Source organism: Tympanuchus pallidicinctus, unplaced genomic scaffold (assembly GCF_026119805.1).
Source record: "Tympanuchus pallidicinctus isolate F22 unplaced genomic scaffold, pur_lepc_1.0 scaffold175, whole genome shotgun sequence".
NCBI classification, from domain to species: Eukaryota; Metazoa; Chordata; class Aves; order Galliformes; family Phasianidae; genus Tympanuchus; species Tympanuchus pallidicinctus.
Window position 1 is genome coordinate 39,416 of NW_026294694.1, and position 16,428 is coordinate 55,843.

General features: G+C 58.5%; 1 protein-coding gene across 1 annotated transcript; it reads left to right on the forward strand.

Annotated features, from left to right (window-relative positions):
* Positions 1 to 960: 960 nt before the first annotated feature.
* On the forward strand, positions 961 to 6,840 carry LOC128078813 (uncharacterized). Its single transcript, XM_052679390.1, is given in 9 exon segments — positions 961 to 1,081; positions 2,076 to 2,137; positions 2,560 to 2,713; positions 2,904 to 3,160; positions 4,386 to 4,471; positions 4,955 to 5,079; positions 5,593 to 5,704; positions 6,131 to 6,515; positions 6,517 to 6,840. Coding segments are annotated over 9 exon segments (1,626 nt in total).
* Positions 6,841 to 16,428: the final 9,588 nt, after the last annotated feature.

Genomic DNA, 16,428 nt, shown 5'->3' on the forward strand with positions numbered 1-16,428 from the left:
CGGCTCATCCCGCTCGGAAGGCCGGCAGGAAAGCGAATCTCTGGGAGCCCCAAGCAAAGCAAAGGGTGGCGGGAGCCATGGAGTCACAGCATGGACACAGAGGATGGATGCCGGCTCATTTATTGAGCGTGGTGACAAGGAATGCGGGCAGAACTGAGCGACTTCCTGACAGCAGGTCATCAAGGGTACGGGCAGAGCACTGTGCAACAGCGCTTGTGTGCGTATGGCCTGCGTGAAGATCAGCACAGGCAGCAGCTGCTAAAGGAAAACGAGTGATAGGGCATTGAGAGCCAAGGAAAGGAAACAGGGGCAGCACAATATGGCATTGAGAGCCAAGGAAAGGAAACAGGGGCAGCACAATATGGCATTGAGAGCCAAGGAAAGGAAACAGGGGCAGCACAATATGGCATTGAGAGCCAAGGAAAGGAGAGGAAACAGGGGCAGCACAATATGGCATTGAGAGCCAAGGAAAGGAAACAGGGGCAGCACAATATGGCATTGAGAGCCAAGGAAAGGAAACAGGGGCAGCACAATATGGCATTGAGAGCCAAGGAAAGGAAACAGGGGCAGCACAATATGGCATTGAGAGCCAAGGAAAGGAAACAGGGGCAGCACAATATGGCATTGAGAGCCAAGGAAAGGAAACAGGGGCAGCACAATATGGCATTGAGAGCCAAGGAAAGGAGGAAACAGGGGCAGCACAATATGGCATTGAGAGCCAAGGAAAGGAAACAGGGGCAGCACAATATGGCATTGAGAGCCAAGGAAAGGGGAGGAAACAGGGCCCAGCGCCCCCAGGCAGGGCAGCAGCGGTGTCACAATGGCAGCGGCCGTGTCATCATGGTGTCGCCGCGGCGCCGTTTGTGACACGGGCACCCGGGAGGGGTATAAAAGGCGGAACGCGGCGGTGGGTCCCACATCCTGAAGGAGCATCTGGTAGAGAGCAGACGCATCTGAAGGATGAGCTTCGGCATGGCTGGCGCCAACATGGAGCGAGCCGCCGGCGCGACGCGGAGCAGGAGGAGCGAGGTCGGCCCCGCAGCGGGACGCACCTCCAGGCTCATAGACACCGAGACCAAAGGTGATGGACACCAAGTGGGTCCACGGCCGGCACAGAGGCACCTGGCACAGAGGAGACGCTTTGCATCCGCTGCCTTGCTCCCGCCTGGCGGCCATAGCAGTGCTGGCAAGCGGCAGATGCAAAGCATGAGCTGATGCAGTGTGAGCTGATGCAGTGTGAGCTGATGCAGAGTGAGCTGATGCAGTGAGAGCTGATGCAGTGTGAGCTGATGCACTGTGAGCTGATGCAGTGTGAGCTGATGCAGTGTGAGCTGATGCAGTGTGAGCTGATGCAGAGTGAGCTGATGCAGAGTGAGCTGATGCAGTGAGAGCTGATGCAGTGTGAGCTGATGCAGTGTGAGCTGATGCAGAGTGAGCTGATGCAGTGAGAGCTGATGCAGTGTGAGCTGATGCAGTGTGAGCTGATGCAGTGTGAGCTGATGCAGAGTGAGCTGATGCAGTGTGAGCTGATGGAGTGTGAGCTGATGCAGTGTGAGCTGATGCAGTGAGAGCTGATGCAGTGTGAGCTGATGCAGTGTGAGCTGATGCAGAGTGAGCTGATGCAGTGTGAGCTGATGGAGTGTGAGCTGATGCAGTGTGAGCTGATGCAGTGTGAGCTGATGCAGTGAGAGCTGATGCAGTGTGAGCTGATGCAGTGTGAGCTGATGCAGAGTGAGCTGATGCAGTGAGAGCTGATGCAGTGTGAGCTGATGCAGTGTGAGCTGATGCAGAGTGAGCTGATGCAGTGAGAGCTGATGCAGTGTGAGCTGATGCAGTGTGAGCTGATGCAGAGTGAGCTGATGCAGTGAGAGCTGATGCAGTGTGAGCTGATGCAGAGTGAGGTGATGCAGTGAGAGCTGATGCAGAGTGAGGTGATGCAGTGAGAGCTGATGCAGAGTGAGCTGATGCAGTGAGAGCTGATGCAGTGTGAGCTGATGCAGAGTGAGCTGATGCAGAGTGAGCTGATGCAGTGTGAGCTGATGCAGATTGTAACCTGCTTTTCCTTTGCCCTCCAGAGCGAGTCGCCGTCTGGGATGCGGTGGCCGCCTACATCCGGGAGCAGCTGCTGGTGCACAAGGTGTGTTGGCCGTCGGGTTCCTCCTCTCGCCGTCCAGCTCGGCCTGGACTCCCTCAGCCTCTTCCCCTGTGCACAAAGCAGGAAGCTGCCCCCACGTTTCTCTCCTGGGCATCCCACGGCCTTCCTGCAAATGCGCGGTCGCTTGTGCTGGGCCCTGTTGGATCTCAGGGCTGATCCCGGTCTCTGGGAGCCTCTGGATGCCATGGGGCTCCTTCTGCCCTGCAGCCTGCTGGGCTGCATCCGGGAGGGCGAGGGCAAGGAGAGGACCGTGCAGCCCCTTCCCAAAGCCATTCCTGATGCCTGGCTCGTGCCTCTGAACGGCGGCAGAGGCTCCCGAGCTGCGTCCCCACGTCGGAGCCCCGCCGGCTCTTCCTCCGGCCGTCCCGTAACCCTTGCGCCCTTCCTTTCTCTTCCACTCGCAGGGGGTCTGGATCCCCACCTTTGGCACCTTTGACACCGTCTCCAAAGACATCTGGACTGAGAACGGCACCGTGACCCTGCAGTGGCCCGTGTTCACCCTGGCTACAAACCTGATGGTCGCCCACCACCTCAAGGCCCGCAGGGACTCCCTGTCAGGTAGGAGGGGGGATTCCACTCCTGCTGCCATCACGGACAGGGCAAACGGGGCCACCGCTCCATTCTCAACAGCAAACCTTCCCCTGTCCAAACCTGGGGCCGCTCAGGCTGACGTCCACCGCAAGCCCTTCTAGGGAAGCACGGCTGGAAAATCAACCCTATCGTCACCTCCGTCTCTCGCATTTTGCAGGGCACAGGAAGGTGGACCCTCTGAGATACAGCAAGGCGGCCGCAGGCACCTCTCTGAGCTGGAAGACCCTCAGGACCGGCATCCAGAGCACCGTGTCCCTGCTCTCCGGCTGCCTGCAGAACGGGGAGAAGGTCGCCGTGGTCCTGAAAGACATCGGCGTGCTCCTGGTTGACGGCTTGACCTTCCACATGAAATACTACTTCGACTTCCTCGAGCAGCTGTCCGGAAAAGAGACATTCAGAAGAGCTGCTTCCAAGGTGAGCTGTAGGTTCCTCTGTGGCCCTGGCACTGCCGTGACCCTCGCCGTGCCCAAGCACACATCAGAACGCGGCCGGCTGCTCGGGCCCATAGAGACACGTGGAGACACGTTGAGACCCATAGAGACACGTTGGGACCCATAGAGACACCTTGAGTGCCATAGAGACAAACTGAGACACATTGGGACCCATAGAGACACTTTGAGATCCATAGAGACATGTTGAGACCCAGAAAGACACATTGGGACCCTTAGAACCAGATTGGGACACATAGAGACACATTGAGCCCCATAGAGACACATTGAGGCCCACTGGGACTCATCGAGGCACATTGGGACCCATAGAGACACGCTGGTACCCATAGTGACACGCTGACACCCATTAAGGCACATTGGGACCCATAGAGACAAATTGAGGCCCATAGAGACACATTGAGACCCATAGAGACACATTGGGACCCATTGGGACTCATAGAGACACATTGGGACCCATAGAGACACGTTGAGAGCCATAGAGACACGTTGAGACCCATAGAGACACGTTGGGACCCATAGAGAACTGTTGAGACCCATTAAGGCACATTGGGACCCAGTGGGACCCATAGAGACACGTTGGGACCCATATAGGCACGTTGGGACCCATAAAGACACCTTGAGCCCCATAGAGACATATTGAGACCCATAGAGACACTTTGAGACACATTAAGACACATTGGGACCCATAGAGACACGTTGAGAGCCATAGAGACACATTGGGACTCATAGAGACACATTGGGACCCATAGAGAACTGTCGAGACCCATTAAGGCACATTGGGACCCAGTGGGACCCATAGAGACACGTTGGGACCCATAGAGACACGTTGGGAACCATAGAGAACTGTTGAGACCCATTAAGGCACATTGGGACCCATAGAGACAAATTGAGGACCATAGAGACACATTGGGACCCACGAAGACACATTGAGACCCATTGGGACCCAAAGAGACACGTTGAGAGCCATAGAGACACGTTGGGACCCATAGAGGCCCATTGGGACACATAGAGACATGTTGGGACCCATAGAGACACGTTGAGAGCCATAGAGACACGTTGGGACCCATAGAGACACGCTGAGACCCATAGAGACATGTTGAGCCCCATAGAGACCCATAGAGACCCATAGGGACCCATAGAGACACGCTGAGAGCCACAGACTCGCACAGCCTCCCCTTCTGTCCCCCCAGGCCCCCTGGCTGCTGGACATGGTGGTGTCCCGCGGGGCACCGCTGGCTTCCCTGCTGCTCTCCGGCTGCCTCGTCGTCTTTCCCACGTGAGTCTGTTGGTGGCTGCGGCGCGGCTGCTCAGCTCTCGTTGCGCAGCGCTTGTTCCGTGTGTCCGTGTCTGTGCTGCCCGTGTGTCACAGAACCACAGCAGGATTGGAGCTGCAAGGAGCCCTGAAAGAGCACCTCGTCCCACTGCCCTGCGGGGAACAGGGACACCGACCCCCACAGGAGGTCGCTCTGAGCCTGCTCCAGCCCCACCTCCAATGCCCGTCCAGGCACCACCAGCTCTCCGGGCAAGATGCTCCGGTGCCTCGCCACCCTCCTGTCCCAAACCTCTTCCTCACATCCCACCTCCATCTCCTGCCCTTGGAAACCGGTTTCCCTTCCACCCGAACCGACTGCCCCTGCTCAAGCCTTTGCCCAGGAGCGTGCTTCATGCGGCACGAAGACGTGCCTGGCAGCAGACGGCCAGAGAGCAGCAAGCAGTGCTGGCTGCGTCACACCGCTCGCTGCCTTCTCCTCTCGTGCAGCTTTCAAATGGAGTTTGTGCCCAAACCACCGCCCGCAATACGCCGCAAGTCCTCGGGAAGCCTCTGTGGTCGGGAGACGGCAAAGAAAGAAGCCGCTTTGCCACCTCTGGACCAGGGCAAGACAGGTAAAGCAGCTTCAGCTCCTCTCCAGGGCACGGGCGGCCAACCGGAGGTAGGAAATCCCCTGCTGAGCACCAGCCCAGGGCTCTGACTGGCGTCAAAGCTTCCCGCCAGCTCAGCACGGCCCCTTCCCATGAGGAACTGCTGGCCTGCCCAAAGCCAAGGCGCCGGCTGTGACGTGCCCCCATCCCTGGCGATGGCAGGAGGACGTGCGGATCTTAGGCCCTGCCCTCCCCCGACGGAAGGAAGGACGCGGTCCCCCCAAAATCCCCCCGCCGCCTCACCGTCGCCACCCAGCTCCTCTTTCCCAAAGCCGACGCCACGAATGCGCTCCCAGCACAGAGCTGAGCTGCAGAGAGGAGGAGCGGGGCCAGGGCTGCCGTCAGGGAGGGCGGCGCGGATGGGAGCAGCGGGGGGAGCGGAGCGGCCCTCTGGGCTGCTGTGGGAAGGGGCCTGAGCGCCCCTGGGGAGCGAGCCAAAGGGCTGACGCTGAATCTCCTCTGCCTTCCCCGTTGCAGTGAGGTTTGCTGGCCGTCCCACCATCATCAAACGCTTGAGCACTTCCAGCATTGACGGAGGACACTTCAGAAGGATCAGGAGCTTGCTGCTCCAGAGGAGCTCGACGTCCAGGTGAGGCTGCGGGCTGCCGTGCGCACGGGGGCGACCCGACCGAAGCCCATTCCCTAATCCCAAAGGGTCCCTGTTTGTGGCCGCCCAACAGCGCTGCCACGGGGACCCCCAGCTCACAGGGCTGCCGCTCTGCGCGTCTCAGGGGCAGCCGGTGAGCAGGCTGCGGGCAGGGAGTTTGGGCACAGCCCTGCTCCAGCCCCACCTCCAATGCCCGTCCAGGCAGCCACCGGCTCTCCGGGCAAGATGCTCCGCTGCCTCGCCACCCTGCTGTCCACAGGCTCCTTCCTTACGTCCCAACCTCGTGCCCTTTGCAACCATTTCCCCTTCACCCGAACCGACCGCGACGCAGCCCAGGCTCCCGGCTCAGGCTTGCAGCCCCGAAGCCACCGGCCCCTCACGCGGACCCCTCCTGCTCTGTCCTTGCAGACTGCTGCCAGCCATCCGCCAGGTGCCTGAGGCCCCAAAGCAGCCGCTGCCCTGCCAGCTGCAGGGGGACGCAGAAGCTCCAAGCCAACGAGAGCTGGGCCCAGCACCGCGGGCGAAACACGTGAGCTTCTCTGAGGCACAACTGGGGGCAGAAAACGTCCGTGGGCACGGCGTGCTGCCCACATTGCAGGCAGCCGAGGCCTCACCCCGTCGGGTCACCTTTGGGCAGACGCCGGCGTTGCCAAGATCTTCGTCCAGAGCTGAGTCCAGCCTGTCCTCGCAGCCTCCAGGCAGACATCCCAGGTTCCCACTGGTGGCACGCGACTCCATCCAAGTCATGAGGATGAGGGCTCAGAAGAGGGCTGCGCAGCAAGAACCTCAGCAGGACGGCGGCAGCGAGACCTCGTGCTGAGGCCAGCCTGCCTGAGCAGTCTGCCCCCAGCACAGCCGCATCGCTGCCACCCAGGCAAGAAGAAACGCGGTCTCCCAAGCCGTTGGCCTGCCGAGACCAAAGCCCGCCCTGCAGGAAGAACAGGGGGCAGAAAAAGGCCCTGGGCACGGCGTGCTGCCCAACGTGCACACGGCCGAGGCCTCGCCGCATCGGGCCGCCTTGGGGCAGACGCCAGCTGCCAGAAGATCTTCCTGCAGAGCTGAGTGCCAAGCGTCGGCCTCCCAACACCTGCAGGAAGGGCTCAGCCCAGCCGTGCTGATGCGGGCATGGGCTGCCCAGACAGACAGACGTCGACTGGAGGCTGCCAAACGGACGCCGGAATCCCACCTGCGCGGCATCTCATACGACAGCAGGCTGCCCAGGGCCCCGTCCAACCTGGCCTCCAACACCTCCAGGGACGGGGCGTCCAACAAGCTCTGCGGGCATCCGGTTCCCAGAGAGCATCTCCCCGCTCTCTCTGCAAACAACAACCCAACCTGACATCCCATCTTCAACTGCACACCACGTCCGCTTGGCCTGACGTCGGCCGCACCATCACAGCCGACTCCCCTCCTATTCGTAGGCTCCCTTGACGTACGGAAGGCTGCCACGAGGGCACCGCGCAGCCTTCCCTTCTCCAGGCCAAGCGAGGAGATGTCGAGTGCAATGGAGAGGGGCAGAACCATCAATAAAGCCTTACCGGGGGCCTACCTTGAAACATCCCCACGATGGCTGTGACGGAGTCCTTGCGCCTTTTGACGCCGCCTCTTTGGATGCCGGGGCAGGGAGAAAGAACGCTGGGAGGGCATCAGAGCGTCGCACCACGCTTCCCTTGGTGCCCAGGCGTCTCTTCTGCCCCATGCTGAGTTCTTGGCCTTTTGGGCTGACCACAAGCCGTGCCCGCTGTCGCCTTTGCAACCTCTTGCAGTTTGGGCTCAGGGTTCTGCTTCAGACGCTGTGCGCTGGGTCTTGCGAATCCCTCGGCGAGGCCAAACGGCGCGGAGCTCCTTCTACCCCTGCTTGTGCAGGTCAGGAGCTCCTGCTGGGACCCACAGAGACACATTGGGACCCAGAGAGACACACTGGGACCCATTGGAGACACGTTGGGACCCCTAGAGACACATTGAGACCCATAGAGACACATTTAGGCCCACTGGGACCCATAGAGGCACATTGGGACCCATTGGGACCCATTGAGACCCATAGAGACAAGTTGAGATGCATTGGGACGCATAGAGAATCATTGTCACCCATAGAGGAATGTTGAGAACCATAGAGACACACTGGGACACATAGATGATGAGGCCCATAGAAACACATTGGGATACATAGATAGTCGTTGAGACACATTGAGACCCATAGAGACACATTGAGGCCCATTGGGACTCATAGAGACACATTGAGACCCATAGAGAGATGATGAGACCCATAGAGACTCATTGAGACCCATAGAGACACACTGAGGACCACGGGGACCCATAGAGGCACATTAGGACCCATAGAGACAGGTTGGGACCCATAGAGACCCATAGAGACACTTTGGAACCCATAGAGACACATTGGGACCCATAGAGACACGTTGGGACCCATAGAGACACATTGGGACCCATAGAGACACTTTGGGACACATAGAGACACATTGGGACCCATAGAGACACATTGGGACCCATAGAGACACATTGAGGCCCACTGGGACACCTAGAGGCACATTGGGACCCATTGGGACCCATAGAGACACATTTTGGCACATTGGGACCCATAGAGACACTTCCACAGAATGACAGAATCAGCCGGGTTGAAGGGAGCTCAAGGATCACGCAGTTCCAACCCCCTGCCCAGCAGGGCCACCAAACACACACAGTCACATCAGGTTGCCCAGGACCCCGTCCAAGCTGGCCTTGAACACGGCCAAGGACGGGGCATCCACAACCTCCCTGGGCAGCCCGTTCCAGGCCCTAACCGCTCTCCTTGGGAAGAGCTTCCCCCTCACATCCAACTGAAATCTTCCCTCCCTCAGCTTGGATCCATTTCCCCTCGTCCTGCTGCTGTCAGCCCTTCTGAAGAGTTGCCTCCCCTCCTGGCTGTAGGTTCCCTTCAGCTATCGATAGGCTGCACTGAGCTCAGCCCGCAGCTTCTCTTCTCCAGGCTGAACGAGCCCAACTCCCTCAGCCTGTCCTCATAGGGGAGGTGCTCCAGCCCCCTGCTCATCTCAGTCGCCCTCCTCTGGACCCTTTCCAACATCTCTCTGTCTTTCTTGTCCTGAGGGCTCCACACCTGGACACAGGACTCCAGATGGGGCCTCACAAGAGCCGAGTAGAGAGGGACGATCACCTCCCTGTCCCTGCTGACCACCCCTCTCCTGATGGAGCCCAGGATCCCATTTGCCTTTCGAGCTGCCAGAGCGCACTGCTGCCTCATGTTCAGTCTCTCGTCCATCAGGACCCCCAGGTCCTTCTCTGCCGAGCTGCTCTCAAGGCCCACTCCTCCCAGCCTGTACGGGTGCCTGGGGTTCTTCCGGCCCCAATGCAAACCTCATTGAACCTCATCAGGTTCACCCGAGCCCAGCCCTCCAGCCTGTCGAGGTCCCTCTGAATGGCATCCCTTCCTTACACCCTATCAACCGCACCACTCAGCTCGGTGTCGTCAGCAAACTTGCTGAGGGTGCACTCAATTCCCTCACCGATGTCATTAATAAAGATGTTAACGAGCACCGGTCCCCAGACAGACCCTTGGGGGACACCCCTTGGTACCGGCCTCCACCTGGACACAGAGCCATTGACCACCACCCTCTGTCTGCGCCCTTTCAACCAATCGCTCATCCATCGGGTCATGCACCCATCAAATGCACCTCCCTCCCACTTGGAGATGAGGATGTGGTGGGGGACCATGTCAAAGGCCTTGCTCAGGTGAGGAAGAAGGTGAAGCAACACAGAGCTGGCTGGCCTGAAAGGGTCAAACAGGGAACATGAGGCCCCTGCTGAAAGGGAAGGACTGCCATGTGAAACTGGCAAGCATCAGTTACAGCTTCTTCGTTCCGTGACCAAGAGCAGAACGTGTTCTGTGCAGAGAACGCCTTTGGATCTCTGTACTGACCATCATCCACAAAGAGCTGCTTAAGGAATGATGTATTGCATACAAGGCCCGTCTGTCCCAGGAGTCTTGAGCTGCTCTCCGTGGGTCTCTATAGGGCGCTGTGGGGCACACTGTGTCTATAGGGGACTATGAAGCACTGTGTGTCTCTGTAGAGCACTAAGGGGCACTGTGTGTTTCCATAGGGCGGTATGGGGCACTGTGTGTCTCTATAGGACGCTGTAGGGCACTGTTTAGCAAGCCTTACATAAAGGCCAAAAGGGGGGCAGCCCTTCAGCAATAAGCCTCACATCAAGGCCAAAAGGGGGGCAGCCCTTCAGCAAGCCTCACATCAAGGCCAAAAGGGGGGCAGCCCTTCAGCAAGCCTCACATCAAGGCCAAAAGGGGGGCAGCCCTTCAGCAAGCCTCACACCAAGGCCAAAAGGGGGGCAGGCCTTCGGCAAGCCTCACATCAAGGCCAAAATGGGGGCAGGCCTTCGGAAAGCCTCACATCAATGCCAAAAGGGGGGCAGCCCTTCAGCAAGCCTCACATCAAGGACAAAATGGGGGCAGCCCTTCAACAAGCCTCACATCAAGGCCAAAAGGGGGGCAGCCCTTGAGGAAGACTCACATCAAGGCCAAAAGGGGGGCAGCCCTTCAGCAAGCCTCACATCAAGGCCAAAAGACGGGCAGCCCTTCAGCAAGCCTCACATCAAGGCCAAAAGGGGGGCAGCCCTTCAGCAAGCCTCACATCAAGGCCAAAAGGGGGGCAGCCCTTCAGCAAGCCTCACATCAAGGCCAAAACGGGGGCAGACCTTCAGCAAGCCTCACATCAAGGCCAAAAGGGCAGCAGCCCTTCAGCAAGCCTCACATCAGGGCCAAAAGGGGGGCAGCCCTACAGCAAGCCTCACATCAAGGCCAAAAGGGGGGCAGCCCTTCAACAAGCCTCACATCAAGGCCAAAAGGGGGGCAGCCCTTCAGCAAGCCTCACATCAAGGCCAAAAGGGGGGCAGCCCTTCAACAAGCCTCACATCAAGGCCAAAAGGGGGGCAGCCCTTCAGCAAGTTTCACATCAAGGCCAAAAAGGCGACATCTCATCAACAAGCCTCACATCAAGGCCAAAATGGCGGCAGCCCTTCAGGAAGCCTCACACCAAGGCCAAAATGGCGGCAGCCCTTCAGCAAGCCTCACATCAAGGCCAAAAAGGCGACATCTCATCAACAAGCCTCACATCAAGGCCAAAAGGGGGGCAGCCCTTCAGCAAGCCTCACATCAAGGCCAAAATGGCGGCAGCCCTTCAGCAAGCCTCACATCAAGGCCAAAAGGGGGGCAGCCCTTCAGCAAGCCTCACATCAAGGCCAAAAGGGGGGCAGCCCTTGAGGAAGACTCACATCAAGGCCAAAATGGCGGCATCCCTTCAGCAAGGCTCACATCAAGGCCAAAATGGCGGCAGCCCTTCAGCAAGCCTCACATCAAGGCCAAAAGACGGGCAGCCCTTGAGGAAGACTCACATCAAGGCCAAAATGGCGGCATCCCTTCAGCAAGCCTCACATCAAGGCCAAAAGGGGGGCAGCCCTTCAGCAAGCCTCACATCAAGGCCAAAATGGCGGCAGCCCTTCAACAAGCCTCACATCAAGGCCAAAAGACGGGCAGCCCTTGAGGAAGACTCACATCAAGGCCAAAAGGGGGGCAGCCCTTCAGCAAGCCTCACATCAAGGACAAAAGGGGGGCAGCCCTTCAGCAAGCCTCACATCAAGGCCAAAATGGGGGCAGACCTACAGCAAGCCTCACATCAAGGCCAAAAGGGGGGCAGCCCTTGAGGAAGCCTCACATCAAGGCCAAAAGGGGGGCAGCCCTTCAGCAAGCCTCACACCTAGGCCAAAAGGGGGGCAGCCCTTCAGCAAGCCTCACATCAAGGCCAAAATGGCGGCAGCCTTTCAGTAAGCCTCACATCAAGGCCAAAAGGGCAGCAGCCCTTCAGCAAGCCTCACATCAAGGCCAAAAAGGGAGGCAGCCCTTCAGCAAGCCTCACATCAAGGCCAAAATGGCAGCATCCCTTCAGCAAGCCTCACATCAAGGCCAAAAGGGGGGCAGCCCTTCAGCAAGCCTCACATCAAGGCCAAAATGGCAGCATCCCTTCAGCAAGCCTCACATAAAGGCCAAAAGGGGGGCAGCCCTTCAGCAAGCCTCACACCAAGGCCAAAAGGGGGGCAGCCCTTCAGCAAGCCTCACATCAAGGCCAAAAGGGCAGCAGCCCTTCAGCAAGCCTCACATCAAGGCCAAAATGGCGGCAGCCCTTCAGCAAGCCTCACATCAAGGCCAAAAGGGGGGCAGCCCTTCAGCAAGCCTCACATCAAGGCCAAAAAGGGGGCAGCCCTTCAGCAAGCCTCACATCAAGGCGAAAAGGGGGGCAGCCCTTGAGGAAGCCTCACATCAAGGCCAAAAGGGCAGCAGCCCTTCAGCAAACCTCACATCAAGGCCAAAAGGGGGGCAGCCCTTCAGCAAGCCTCACATCAAGGCCAAAAAGGGGGGCAGCCCTTCAACAAGCCTCACATCAAGGCCAAAAGGGAGGCAGCCCTTCAGCAAGCCTCACATCAAGGCCAAAAGACGGGCAGCCCTTCAGCAAGCCTCACATCAAGGCCAAAAGGGGGGCAGCCCTTCAGCAAGCCTCACATCAAGGCCAAAAGGGGGGCAGCCCTTCAGCAAGCCTCACATCAAGGCCAAAAGGGGGGCAGCCCTTCAGCAAGCCTCACATCAAGGCCAAAATGGCGGCAGCCCTTCAACAAGCCTCACATCAAGGCCAAAATGGCGGCAGCCCTTCAGCAAGCCTCACATCAAGGCCAAAAGGGGGGCAGACCTTCAGCAAGCCTCACATCAAGGCCAAAAGGGGGGCAGCCCTTCAGCAAGCCTCACATCAAGGCCAAAAGGGGGGCAGCCCTTCAGCAAGCTTCACACCTAGGCCAAAAGGGGGGCAGCCCTTCAGCAAGCCTCACATCAAGGCCAAAATGGCGGCAGCCTTTCAGTAAGCCTCACATCAAGGCCAAAAGGGCAGCAGCCCTTCAGCAAGCCTCACATCAAGGCCAAAAAGGGAGGCAGCCCTTCAGCAAGCCTCACATCAAGGCCAAAATGGCAGCATCCCTTCAGCAAGCCTCACATAAAGGCCAAAAGGGGGGCAGCCCTTCAGCAAGCCTCACATCAAGGCCAAAATGGCAGCATCCCTTCAGCAAGCCTCACATAAAGGCCAAAAGGGGGGCAGCCCTTCAGCAAGCCTCACATCAAGGCCAAAATGGCGGCAGCCCTTCAGCAAGCTTCACATCAAGGCCAAAAGGGGGGCAGCCCTTCAGCAAGCCTCACATCAAGGCCAAAATGGCAGCAGCCCTTCAGCAAGCCTCACATCGAGGCCAAAATGGCGGCAGCCCTTCAGCAAGCTTCACATCAAGGCCAAAAGGGGGGCAGCCCTTCAGCAAGCCTCACATCAAGGCCAAAAGGGGGGCAGCACTTCAGCAAGCCTCACATCAAGTCCAAAAGGGGGGCAGCCGTTGAGGAAGCCTCACATCAAGGCCAAAAGGGGGGCAGCCCTTGAGGAAGCCTCACATCAAGGCCAAAAGGGCAGCAGCCCTTCAGCAAGCCTCACATCAAGGCCAAAAGGGGGGCAGCCCTTCAGCAAGCCTCACATCAAGGCCAAAAGGGGGGCAGCCCTTCAGCAAGCCTCACATCAAGGCCAAAAAGGGGGGCAGCCCTTCAGCAAGCCTCACATCAAGGCCAAAAGGGAGGCAGCCCTTCAGCAAGCCTCACATCAAGGCCAAAAGGGGGGCAGCCCTTCAGCAAGCCTCACATCAAGGCCAAAATGGCGGCAGCCCTTCAGCAAGCCTCACATCAAGGCCAAAAGGGGGGCAGCCCTTCAGCAAGCCTCACATCAAGGCCAAAAGGGCAGCAGCCCTTCAGCAAGCCTCACATCAAGGCCAAAAGGGGGGCAGCCCTTCAGCAAGCCTCACATCAAGGCCAAAAAGGGGGGCAGCCCTTCAACAAGCCTCACATCAAAGCCAAAAGGGAGGCAGCCCTTCAGCAAGCCTCACATCAAGGCCAAAATGGCGGCAGCCCTTCAGCAAGCCTCACATCAAGGCCAAAAGGGGGGCAGCCCTTCAGCAAGCCTCACATCAAGGCCAAAAGGGGGGCAGCCCTTCAGCAAGCCTCACACCAAGGCCAAAAGGGGGGCAGCCCTTCAGCAAGCCTCACATCAAGGCCAAAAGGGGGGCAGCCCTTCAGCAAGCCTCACATCAAGGCCAAAATGGCGGCAGCCCTTCAACAAGCCTCACATCAAGGCCAAAATGGCGGCAGCCCTTCAGCAAGCCTCACATCAAAGCCAAAAGGGGGGCAGACCTTCAGCAAGCCTCACATCAAGGCCAAAAGGGGGGCAGCCCTTCAGCAAGCCTCACATCAAGGCCAAAATGGCGGCAGCCTTTCAGTAAGCCTCACATCAAGGCCAAAAGGGCAGCAGCCCTTCAGCAAGACTCACATCAAGGCCAAAATGGCAGCAGCCCTTCAGCAAGCCTCACATCAAGGCCAAAATGGCAGCAGCCCTTCAGCAAGCCTCACATCAAGGCCAAAAGGGCAGCAGACCTTCAGCAAGCCTCACATCAAGGCCATAAAGAGGGGCAGCCCTTCAGCAAGCCTCACATCAAGGCCAAAAGGGGGGCAGCCCTTCAGCAAGCCTCACATCAAGGCCAAAATGGCAGCAGCCCTTCAGCAAGCCTCACATCAAGGCCAAAAGGGGGGCAGCCCTTCAGCAAGCCTCACATCAAGTCCAAAAGGGGGGCAGCCCTTCAGCAAGCCTCACATCAAGGCCAAAAAGGGGGGCAGCCCTTCAACAAGCCTCACATCAAGGCCAAAAGGGGGGCAGCCCTTCAGCAAGCCTCACATCAAGGCCAAAATGGCGGCAGCCCTTCAACAAGCCTCACATCAAGGCCAAAATGGCGGCAGCCCTTCAGCAAGCCTCACATCAAAGCCAAAAGGGGGGCAGCCCTTCAGCAAGCCTCACATCAAGGCCAAAAAGGGGGGCAGCCCTTCAGCAAGCCTCACATCAAGGCCAAAAGGGGGGCAGCCCTTCAGCAAGCCTCACATCAAGGCCAAAATGGCGGCAGCCTTTCAGTAAGCCTCACATCAAGGCCAAAAGGGGGGCAGCCCTTCAGCAAGCCTCACATCAAGGCCAAAAGGGGGGCAGCCCTTCAGCAAGCCTCACATCAAGGCCAAAATTGGGTAGCCCTTCAGCAAGCCTCACATCAAGGCCAAAAGGGCAGCAGCCCTTCAGCAAGCCTCACATCAAGGCCAAAAGGGGGGCAGCCCTTGAGGAAGCCTCACATCAAGGCCAAAAGGGGGGCAGCCCTTCAGCAAGCCTCACATCAAGGCCAAAAGGGGGGCAGCCCTTCAGCAAGCCTCACATCAAGGCCAAAAGGGGGGCAGCCCTTCAGCAAGCCTCACATCAAGGCCAAAAGGGGGGCAGCCCTTCAGCAAGCCTCACATCAAGGCCAAAAGGGGGGCAGCCCTTCAGCAAGACTCACATCAAGGCCAAAAGGGGGGCAGCCCTTGAGGAAGCCTCACATCAAGGCCAAAATGGCGGCAGCATTTCAGCAAGCCTCACATCAAGGCCAAAAGGGGGGCAGCCCTTCAGCAAGCCTCACATCAAGGCCAAAAGGGGGGCAGCCTTTCAGTAAGCGTCACATCAAGGCCAAAAGGGCAGCAGCCCTTCAGCAAGCCTCACATCAAGGCCAAAAGGGGGGCAGCCCTTCAGCAAGCCTCACATCAAGGCCAAAATGGCGGCAGCATTTCAGCAAGCCTCACATCAAGGCCAAAATTGGGGCAGCCCTTCAGCAAGCCTCACATCAAGGATAAAAGGGGGGCAGCCCTTGAGCAAAAAGCCTCAGGCCAAGAACAAAAGGGGGGGATCCCTTCAGCAAGCCTCACATCAAGGCCAAAATGGCGGCAGCCCTTCAACAAGCCTCACATCAAGGCCAAAAGGGGGGCAGCCCTTCAACAAGCCTCACATCAAGGCCAAAAGGGGGGCAGCCCTTCAGCAAGCCTCACATCAAGGCCAAAAAGGGGGGCAGCCCTTCAACAAGCCTCACATCAAGGCCAAAAGACGGGCAGCCCTTCAGCAAGCCTCACATCAAGGCCAAAAGGCGGGCAGCACTTCAACAAGCCTCACATCAAGGCCAAAAAGGGGGGCAGCCCTTGAGGAAGCCTCACATCAAGGCCAAAATGGCGGCAGCCCTTCAGCAAGCCTCACATCAAGGCCAAAAGGGCAGCAGACATTCAGCAAGCCTCACATCAAGGCCAAAAGGGGGGCAGACCTTCAGCAAGCCTCACATCAAGGCCAAAAAGGGGGGCAGCCCTTCAGCAACCCTCACACCAAGGCCAAAAGGGGGGCAGCCCTTCAGCAAGCCTCACATCAAGGCCAAAAGGGGGGCAGCCCTACAGAAAAACCTCACATCAAGGCCAAAAGGGGGGCAGCCCTTCAGCAAGCCTCACACCAAGGCCAAAAGGGGGGCAGCCCTTCAGCAAGCCTCACATCAAGGCCAGAAAGGGGGGCAGCCCTTCATTAAGCCTCACATCAAGGCCAAAATGGCGGCAGCCCTTCAGCAAGCTTCACATCAAAGCCAAAAGGGGGGCAGCCCTTCAGCAAGCCTCACATCAAGGTCAAAAGGGGGGCAGCCCTTCAGCAAGCTTCACATCGAGGCCAAAATGGCGGCAGCCCTTCAGCAAGCTTCACATCAAGGCCAAAAGGGGGGCAGCCCTTCAGCAA